The sequence below is a fragment of the Fusarium pseudograminearum genome, chromosome 3 (assembly GCF_000303195.2).
Source record: "Fusarium pseudograminearum CS3096 chromosome 3, whole genome shotgun sequence".
Taxonomy (NCBI): Eukaryota; Fungi; Ascomycota; class Sordariomycetes; order Hypocreales; family Nectriaceae; genus Fusarium; species Fusarium pseudograminearum.
Window position 1 is genome coordinate 64,847 of NC_031953.1, and position 9,970 is coordinate 74,816.

The following is a 9,970-nucleotide window of genomic DNA, read 5'->3' on the forward strand; positions in this document are numbered from 1 at the left end:
TAAAGTATAAAAAGGATTTTAACTTTATTTAAAGACTATAATATATTAAGTAATTAAAAACTAATTAATTAAATAATATAAATATAAAATAAGGGATTTTTAAGTAGCTTATTTATTTAGGCGGCTTACTTATTAAATATATTATACCTTTATTAATATATTTTATAATAACTAATTAAATAAATATATACTAAGTCCTATATTAAGTTTATAAGTAAACTGCTAATACTTAAGGATATAATAGTAAGTTATTTAAAAAGGGTACTTTTAATAGTAATACTTAGGGATACTGCTTATATAATATTTATAGCTAAAGGATTAAACCTACTTAAGAGACTTATAATTTTAAAACTCCTATCGCTATTGCAGAGCTTCCTATGCGCGTTCGACCCTAGATTTATAGAAATTGAGTTGACGCTCGGGAGTTAAATGATCAGCCTCTTATCGATAAGCCTGGTGAGATCAAGCTTTCAGGCAAGGCAATTAACTTGAAAATTGATGCTTGAAACACTTGTCGGTAGCGTTTGGGCTTAGCTATTTACTTATTTATTCATTTCTTTAACTTCAATTAAAATCTGCAAACTTTCATCCTAGAACTGTGAATCACAACGTCAGAACTACAAATAGATAAATCTCACCAACGAAGGATTACTCTTCAAACTTGCACAACCAAGTGCGGGGAAGTTTTTACACTTCCAATAGCCCCACCAAAAGTCGCGTTATTAAAACTGAGGCCTCACTACTAATACATTGCTTCATCGAAGTTCCTTTGACTTTTTACCATGGCAGAACCCTTGTGTTCAGACTGTCTTTTATTCGAAGAATCTTTACAAAACTACAGTTCTGAGTATAGTGACCGGACTTTGAAGTCGAACATCACATCTCTGAAAGAGTCAGCACAGCAGGGCTGTTCACTGTGCCGCGTGATCTACCAGTCATTTATCTATGATGAAGGTATCTTATCACAAAACGCCGAGGCACCGATTGAGATCTCGACCAAGGACTCTGTAATCGACCCTGACTCGCAAAAAAGTCGTCTTGACATACTATCAGTCAAGGTACAACAGCGAGGTTCCAATAAAAGCACGCCCCTGCCCGTCCTGTTCAACGGCGGATCACAAGAATAAGCTTTTGAAGCATACAAGGGGCTTGTCGGTCAGATTGAAAATCCGACATCTGACCAAGGCATCAAAAACCTCGTTTATTTGACTGCGTCATGGATCCAGAATTGTCGAAACACACACAGTCAGTGTGGACATCGTGTATTTTCTGTTGACATTGATGTCGTGCCAACAAGACTCATCGATGTCGGGACAAATAATAGTAGCCAACCTCCAAGACTACACCTACCTCGAAAGGATCAGTCTTCTGAAAATATCGAATACGTCGCTTTGAGCTATGCTTGGGGACCAGTCAACAACAGCCATTCTTGCAGGACTACGGCATCTAATCTGGAAGAAATGATTCGAGGTCTTCCTTTTTCTCAGCTCCCTAAAACGATACAAGATGCGATTGTCTTTACCCGCAAACTCGGCTTCAGATATCTATGGGTTGATGCACTATGCATATTGCAAAGCGAGGGACCTCATGATACGTCTCACCAAGAGGATTGGTCTCACGAGACTACTCGTTTCGGTTACTATTATCAAAATTCGGCAATCACTATAGCTGCAACGGGAGCCAGGTCTTCGGATGATGGACTATTTCTACCACGACCTGCTTTAGCATTTGACCCAAACCCTGTCATCCTCCGACGGAAAGGGCCCACAGGAGAAACCAGAGACATATCAATTCTTCCAAACGTCCCGAGTTGGATTTCGGAGATCAAGAGAGCTCCTTTATACGAGAGAGGCTGGGCTATTCAAGAGCGAATCTTGTCAGCGCGAGTTGTACATTTCGCAGCCAACATGATCTTATGGGAATGCCACGAGCGTCGAGCCACAGAAATTGATCACGTCGGATCAAGTCTCAATGACAGAAGTAATGGCATGGTCTACGAGGAAGTTTCAGACTTTATGCCGATAGTTCGAAAACTCCAACTACAGGGTGGGTCGGCCAGCCAGGTGGTTCGCGAGTGGTATAGTTTTATTGAGGGTTATACCAGCGCAAAGTTTACTTTCATGGGTGATAGACTTCCTGCTTTGTCAGGAATTAGTGCTCTTATCCAGAGACATATTCCTGATTGTTATGGAGCAGGCTTGTGGCAATCCGCCGTCCCTGAAGGGCTCGCATGGTTGATCGAAGACAAGTTGGCCGAGGACATCCCAGATCCTGTTAGTCCACCTGCCACAACGACAGAATTGAAGCAAATGCTACCGTCTTGGTCTTGGGCTGCTAGTAGAGGAACTGTGCGATTTCCTTCATCGCTGGAATCTTGGGAGCCAGTGCTGAGAATGGAAGATTGGGACGTCAAGTCTGCAGGAGTAGATACCTCTGGGCAGATTCTGAGCGCGCGACTCAGGGTGAGAAGCGCATTCAAGAATTTCAGTGCTTCAGAGCTCGGCTTCAAGTCTTCTGCCGAATGTTCGTCCCTGTCTAAGTTGGCTGAGGGGCAAGTGAAACTCAATCGGGTTGCTTTCATGGATACGAAATTGGGAACGCCATGTCGTCGTCAAACATATGCGTGCATATTAGTAGGGACTGCCTGTATACCCGGATCCAGTTATGCAGAGGGAATTTCAGGTTGTGCTCTCATTCTTGAATCGACTGGACGTTTGAAAGGAACTATTGAGGAGTACAGACGGATTGGATTCCTTTGTCTTCCAATACGGGATTGGTGGACGAAAGAAGTGCAAGAGAAAGAAATTGAGCTAGTGTAATATATTACTTCTTACAGTGACTCTTTCTAAGGGCGAGGTGATGTTATCTCAGCCATTATGTGATTTCTACTCAACTGTACAAGCCGTTACCTGCCAAACTGCATTGTGAATTTGCAGTTGGAGTCTGACCCTCAGTGAATCTTCAGTTGCCAATTACAATCTGGAAGAATAGATAGTAGTTAATTTTCATCATGTCATAGATGTGTCTATTGGAGTAATAAACTCAAGATAGACATGAATACATTATACCTTGCTGTTCTTTCATGGGTAATATTCTACTACTCAACTCCAGTGAAATCTGTAGTCCAGCTTGTATCATGACCTATCCCCATAACTGGATTACATTCGCATTAGCGCGTATTACTAATCCAACTATGGATACTACTGGCATTGAACACGGAACCGCACGTAGAAGCAGCACAGGGTAAGTGGTAAGTGCCGAGATCCGGGGGCGGGGCATGGGAAGATCACCAGAATTCCGACGAAAGTTAAAAGAATTCCTAAGCCGGGTTTGACGGGGAACTGGGTTTCCAATGCGGATACCACCAACCTCGGCAGGGCGGAAATGGAATTAGCCTGTGCACTCTACGCATGACCTTGCCTTTTTTTAATTCCGACACACGGGATATTCATTAGAACAATCGAGTTGTTAAGTATTTTGCCTTCAAGTCGTGATTCACTGGTTTACCCTCTACTGAATAGTCCTTCTACAGTCTTACAACGTTTACTTGGTGGACATTCTTTCTACCTCGTTGAAACACCAAATAATGGCTAAAAAAGGAATTCATGAGCCTCGGCCCATGCGTGTCGTATGCATTGGTGCAGGAATCTCTGGAATTGCAGCAGCATACAAGGCTCAAAGACAGCTTGTCAATACTGAGCTGATTATTTACGAAAGAAATCACGATGTAGGCGATACGTGGCTCGAAAATAAGTATCCTGGGTGTGCCTGCGATATTCCGGCACATTCATATACCTTTTCATGGTAGGGAAATCCGAAGTGGTCAAGATTGTAAGTGGTGCTTCACAGAACGAGAACCCATCGCACCCAGGTCTAACCTTGCAACGCCAGTTATGTTGAAGCTCCAGAGATTCTCCAATACCTCAAAGATTGTGTATAGAAATGGGGTTGCATGGAATTCATTAAACTTCGTCACAGAGTTGTCGCCGCAAAATGGGACAAGTCTTCCCATAAATGGAATGTCTAGGTCGAAGGGCCAGATGACGAAACGTTCACAGACGTTTGTGACGTTGTCATTAGCGCCACAGGGCCACTGAAGTAAGTGCACCAATGATTGTCACATTCATATCATGAGATTAATCGATATAGCAAATGACAGTGGCTGGATATCCCGGGACTGGAGAGCTCCAAAGGTTTGCGTCTACACCCAGCACGGTGGGACACATCTGTAGACCGCACGAGGAAAAGAGTTGCTGTAATTGGGGCTGGATCCTCCGCTCTACAAATAGTTCCCACCATTCAGCCTGATAAGCTCATCTAAACGCATCATTACGAGTAAATAGAACCAACTGACTGTAAACTAGTGTTCTCTCAGCTAACTAATTTCATCCGGTCACCAACCTGGATCACGGCAGAATATGGACAGGCATTTGCCAGTGAAGGGAGAGAAACAAAATTCACTGAAGAAAAAATCAAGTTGTTCCAGTCTGACAAATCCGCTCTTCTGAATTATCGCCGAAAGCTACTCGACGGTGCAACAAAGGGATTTGACATTTACTACAAGGACACTGACATGCAAAAGCAAGCTTCTATCGCCAACAAGAAGCTCACGAGAGAACGACTCCAGAATAACGAAGAGATATGCAGCAAGCTGATTCCTGACTTTGAATTTGGGTGCAGACGGTGCGTTTAAATTTGTCCAAGCGGTTGATGCTATTTTGTACTGATCCATGCAACAGCGTGAGTCTTGGGAATGGTTACTTGGAGTCGCTCATCAAACCGAACACGAAGGCAATTTTCGACGAGATCAAGTGCGTAGATGAGTCCGGGATACTTGACAACAACAACATCCAACATGACTTCGATATCATTATCTGCGCGACCGGTTTTGATGTTTCTCATCGACCAGCATTCCCTGTTCTAGGTCGCGGCGGCCAGAACCTCGGAGATGTTCGGAGCTAAGGTTCTACACATTACCTCAGTGTCGCAGCACCTGGATTCCCGAATTACTGGAGTCAGTCGAGAATGTTGTCTCAAGTTTTCAAAAGGGTGTCAGCTAACAAGAATTAAACATGTAGTTGACGGTGGTCCTAATGCTCCCATTAGCAATGTGTCCCTGATGATGGGGCTGGAGCTTGCTGTGGATTATGCATTCTCATGCGTAAGAAAGATGCAATCCGAAGGTATTGCAAGCTTGGAGGTAGACGAAGACGTAGCGAACGAGTTTATGGAACAGAGGGACAAAATCATGAAGGACCTGGTGTGGACCGGGTCTTGTGCCAGCTGGTAAGTTATTCGTTAAAAACCTCGCCTTCTCTGCCAGATATCAGAGTCTGCTGACAAGAACAGGTATAAGAATAGTAAGAATGACAACTCGGTGACGGGCCCATGGTGAGGATCCATTTGCCACTACAAGGAGGCACTAGAAAACCTAAGATGGGAGGACTATAAGATCAAGTACCTTAGAAAGAATCGTTTCGCCTACTTTGGGAATGGGAAGACTGTTCCAGAGCTGAGGGGAGAAATTATGGCAACAAAGTACTTGAACGAGATAGGGATGCAATAGCCTTGGATAATTATTTACTGCAAATTAGAGTAGAACTATTGGAATTGCTTTTATGATTATTGGTTGAGATTCACTAAGACAAGTCTTCAGTAAGAAACATAGAGAAGACTAAATAGTAAAGAGACTAAACACTGCTATCTAAATGTTATCTTGGCAAAATACCGCTGCTAGCAACGCATGGATACGTGTATACAATATCCGTAAATAATCAATGCCAGTGGAGCTAGAAATAACCCTCAGCCTCATATCGAGGTTATCAAAATGAAAGGGAATCAAGATCTAGTTCCTCAGTGCGACGTCGAACCAAGAGGTTTGTAGACTTATCGCCGTCTAACCTAAAGCCCACAAAACTTGACTTAGGCTCTGCACCCTCTGGAAGCTTCCAATCATACTTAAGAAGTAGATGGCATAACAAGATCTTAATTTCGTTGGCAGCCAAGAAGCGTCCGGGGCATGCGTGTACGCCGTGTCCGAATCCAAGGTGATCGGGGCTTGTGCTCACGAGGTGAGCCTTGTGTTCCTCGCCTGACTCGCGCATTCGGACGAAGCGATAAGGGTCAAACTCAAGCGCGTTATCGTATAATTCAGGACCCCACATATGTGTTGTCTCTCCAATGACTCTATCGCCCTTCCGAAGGATATCGCCATTCGGAAGAGTAACATTAGCCAAGGCTACTCTTCTAAATACACCTGAATGCCATTAGCTAGCGGATTATGAATGCAAAGGGGTATTGAACTTACCCAGTAGGATTGGTCGTAATCTTTGAGACTCTTTGATGACACTGTCCATCAACTTCAAGTTATACAGAGCTGCTTTGGTCATACCGCCCTCTCGGCTGAGGACCGTGACAAGCTCGTCGCGGAGGGGCTTAAAAAACTCAGGATGTCGACAGAGATTGAAAAGAGTCTCACATAGTAAATCAGACGTAGTGTGGTAGGCGACAATAGATATGGCGATTTGCTGTGTAGCTGGATCGTGCGCATCATACTCCTTGTTGAACCACTCAATTGCGTCATCAAAGGGGTAAGGTTGTCCCTGCGCCAAAGCTTGCTGTTTGATAACCGCTCTACGATCAAGGTGAGGCTGGAGGCATTCTCGAGCTTCATTCAGCTTTCTGCGGGCTTCCTTACAACAAGGAAGAAACCAGTGGATATAAGGGCGAAGCCACCTCGGATATTCTCGCACGAGAGCGAGAGATCCAAAGGCCACCATAGTGTAGTCACTCGAAGCTTTGGTCCACCCTTCGTCACGGCAGAGTTCCTTGCCCATGAAGATTCGGGAGGATACACGGGACACGATGCGGATGATTTCTTTCGGTGGGTTGATGGAGTGCCATTCTAAATTTGTCAGCGTCATTTATATTTCGTTAGGTGTATCCCGAGCAAAATACCTGTTGAGTCGGTGAGCCTGTCGCGAATTGATAGTGACGCTTCCTCAGAGAGAGGGCCAGTCAGCTTGGCTAGAATGAGTTAGATAGTCTCATAGACGGATGGAGAAGTTAACAAATCTTACACAAAGACTTTGTAACATATTTCGTAACAACAGTGCCGATGTTAGAGTGGAAACTGAAACCATCAAATCCAGGAATAAAACTAAGAGAGTCCTGTTTAAATTAGTGACAATAGATGAGACCAAGAGGATTGAACTTGCGTCTTGGACCGGAATACGAAAGTTTAGTTCCTTCTTGCCCCTCAAGGCATGAACCCATGAAGGAGGTATCACTAGGACTTTTCCTACATCAGTGTAAACCCTGTAGGGCTTCTCTCCATAGACAGACCGCGCATGGGCGAGGAGGCTCTTGCTATTCTCAGTGAACTGTTTGACAACACGTGTGTTGCTCCATTCGAAGGGCTTCTTTGGATTCAAAACCGGGTACTTGTCGTCCTTGGCGAAAAAAGAATAATTTGTAATAAGAATGGCAATAAGTGAGATGGTAGTGAACACCGCATATTGCGGATTTCCCAACACGATATCAATGTAGGTCGACATGTCGGGTTGTATCCAAATGCTGTGTATGATGAATCGAGGGATTGAGATCCTTCACGAAGGTACGGCTGTTCTTATACTTGCCATGAGCTATATAAAAAGTCCAAGATCGACATCTTCCCTGTGTGTACTTGAACCAAGTCCCATTTTAACGGACTTTTACGATACGAGACTCCAATAAAGAAGATAATAAGCGAGACTAGGTCAATGTGACAAAAACTCTTGTGCTGGGCACCGTATTGGTATTTCTGTCTACCTACTGCCAAGTGCTTGCGTGTCTCGATTTTCTCAATACAAACTAACAGCAATGTCGGTTTGTGAGAGCTCAATCCCGTGCAGATCCCCGGGACGTTGCAACGATGCAACGACGGGGAGATAGCCGAAACAAGGCGTTGTCCAATACGACGATAGATGTTTACGCCTGCCCCACCAACGTACTCGCTACCCACAGTTTCATTACCAGTCTGAGGTGCCAAGTATTGATTTGCACAAGGAACAGACGGAGAGTCCGTGGAGCTTTCTTGAAGCTTTCGTGGAGCTTTCGTGGATGTTCCATGGAGGTTCCGTGGAGCCTCCGTAGACAGATCAAGAAAGAGATTTAGAGTAAAATAAACGAGTCATGCGATGTTTAATGACACGGTTGCGAAACAGGAGAATATCGATAGCCTGATCTTCCAACGCCCTGCTTGACCCATCTTGAGACAGTAGATACTTGTGACAGTTGGATTTCTAAACAGGTAAACTAGTCCGTACTGCTTTATATTTACAGAGTTATAGGGCATATAAACTAAGCGGTAGCAAAGTATCACGTTTCTTAATAGTGAATAGAGCGGATAAGGCAGGTAAAGAGGTTTTATTAATAGCTGGTGAGCTAAGTTCTATCTAGTGCTGTGATTGGTGAAAAGTAGTGGGGTCTATGTAATCATCTGTTGGGTCGTAACAATACTGTACATACATGCTCGAAATATCTGCGCCCATTGAGACCCACTGAGAATTTGACGTCACCTTCACTGGGCTGAATTATCCCTCACAGTCGCTCGCTATTACTAGAATAGTAAAGTCATCTAGGGCAAAGCTGCTCAGTGATGAAAACGAAGCTTTATGTCGCCTGAGGCTAAACCAATATTTTTACAATAATAAAATTGAGCAATGGACTAATAAAAAATTTAAAGAAATATATTGTTTGAAGTACCCTAGAGCCCGTCTCGAGTGTCAAGTCAAATACTGGTAACCCTCGCTTACTGCTTGTCGACTGCTAATTCGAAGAAACTCTCAATCAAACTCAAAACAGCCAAGGCAGCACCATACGTCATGTCCACAAGGCGATCGTTGGCCTCCTCTGTCGGGTTATCGGTCAAAGGAGCGCCTTTTTTAGTACGAAGCTGTGTTGTTGGTATCTCTTTAGGAAGAGGATGGAAAGGCAATCCAGTGGGCATGGCACCACCTCTCTTCAAGGGTTCGCCGATGTCTTCGAACTCATACTTCTCATCCTTGTCAGTTGGGGCCTGCTTTAGTAATTCCAACACAGTATTGTATGGTTCAAACGACGGGTTGCCATTCTGGAGGCCCTGGAACATGACGTATACGGCTCGGATGACACTCTCGAGTGCACCGACAATCCACGCGTGATGGGAAGAAGCAGCTTCCCCAACAAGATAAAACTAGCCGAACGCGTTGGGCTTAATGATCTCTTGCCACATATTGGAGAACTGGCCGGGCCCAAAGTAAGCAAACACACCTGACATGTGCTCATCCCTGTACCAGTTATAACCGTGATAATTAATGTACTGCTCTTTAAGATGCTTAACTAATTCCTTAAAGGGAAATTCCTCTCAGGCATAAAGACAAGTAAGGTTGTAAATAACTAGCCTCTTAAGCTCCTTATCGTATTATTAGAGTATAGAGAACCTAGCCGTTAAGTATCTATTATCTATTAATACTAATAAAGGGCAGTAGTATAATAAAACCTTTAAAAAGCTTTTTAAGTATAAGCAGTTTAGTATAATATATTAAGAGTAGTACTTACTATAATAGTAAAGAAATATTATATCTTATAATTAAGTATCTCTAAAGTAAAATAAAGACTTTAAATCTTAATAAGTTAAAATTATTAAATTAATATTTAGATTTTTATTTATTAGTTTATAGTTAATAGAGTAATACTTAAGTTTAAATTTATAATTTTAATATTACTTTAATTTATATATTTTATATTATTATTTAATTTACTATTTTTATTATAATTAATAATACTCTATTTTATTAAATTTAATAAGATATATATAATAGGTATAGTTTTTAAGAGATAAACTAATCTATATTAAGTTTATATTAGTAAATATATAAGGTATTATTACTAAGTAGTTATAAAGTATTATATCTTTTAATAGTAAATAGAGTAAATTAAATATATTTAA

The 9,970-nt window shown here is 42.5% G+C and overlaps 3 protein-coding genes across 3 annotated transcripts, besides 5 other annotated features; 1 reads left to right on the forward strand and 2 right to left on the reverse strand.

The window, feature by feature from the left end:
- Positions 1-36: 36 nt before the first annotated feature.
- Positions 37-92: a repeat region.
- Positions 93-129: 37 nt separating this feature from the next.
- Positions 130-190: a repeat region.
- A 1,270-nt stretch (positions 191-1,460) lies between these two features.
- On the forward strand, positions 1,461-4,962 carry FPSE_10684 (uncharacterized protein; the record flags this gene model as incomplete). The annotated part of the gene is made up of 3 exons (XM_009263801.1): positions 1,461-2,523; positions 4,365-4,683; positions 4,740-4,962. The coding sequence occupies 3 exons, from the start codon at positions 1,461-1,463 to the stop codon at positions 4,960-4,962; spliced, it is 1,605 nt and encodes a 534-aa protein (XP_009262076.1).
- An 860-nt stretch (positions 4,963-5,822) lies between these two features.
- On the reverse strand, positions 5,823-7,556 carry FPSE_10683 (uncharacterized protein; the record flags this gene model as incomplete). Its single annotated transcript, XM_009263800.1, has 5 exons — positions 5,823-6,256; positions 6,308-6,904; positions 6,958-7,026; positions 7,080-7,170; positions 7,227-7,556. 5 exons carry the CDS (start codon positions 7,554-7,556, stop codon positions 5,823-5,825), a joined length of 1,521 nt encoding a protein of 506 aa, XP_009262075.1.
- A 710-nt stretch (positions 7,557-8,266) lies between these two features.
- Positions 8,267-8,443: a mobile genetic element.
- A 348-nt stretch (positions 8,444-8,791) lies between these two features.
- On the reverse strand, positions 8,792-9,130 carry FPSE_10682 (uncharacterized protein; the record flags this gene model as incomplete). The annotated part of the gene is made up of 1 exon (XM_009263799.1): positions 8,792-9,130. One exon carries the CDS (start codon positions 9,128-9,130, stop codon positions 8,792-8,794), a length of 339 nt encoding a protein of 112 aa, XP_009262074.1.
- A 508-nt stretch (positions 9,131-9,638) lies between these two features.
- Positions 9,639-9,735: a repeat region.
- Positions 9,736-9,826: a repeat region.
- Between the last annotated feature and the right edge of the window lie 144 nt (positions 9,827-9,970).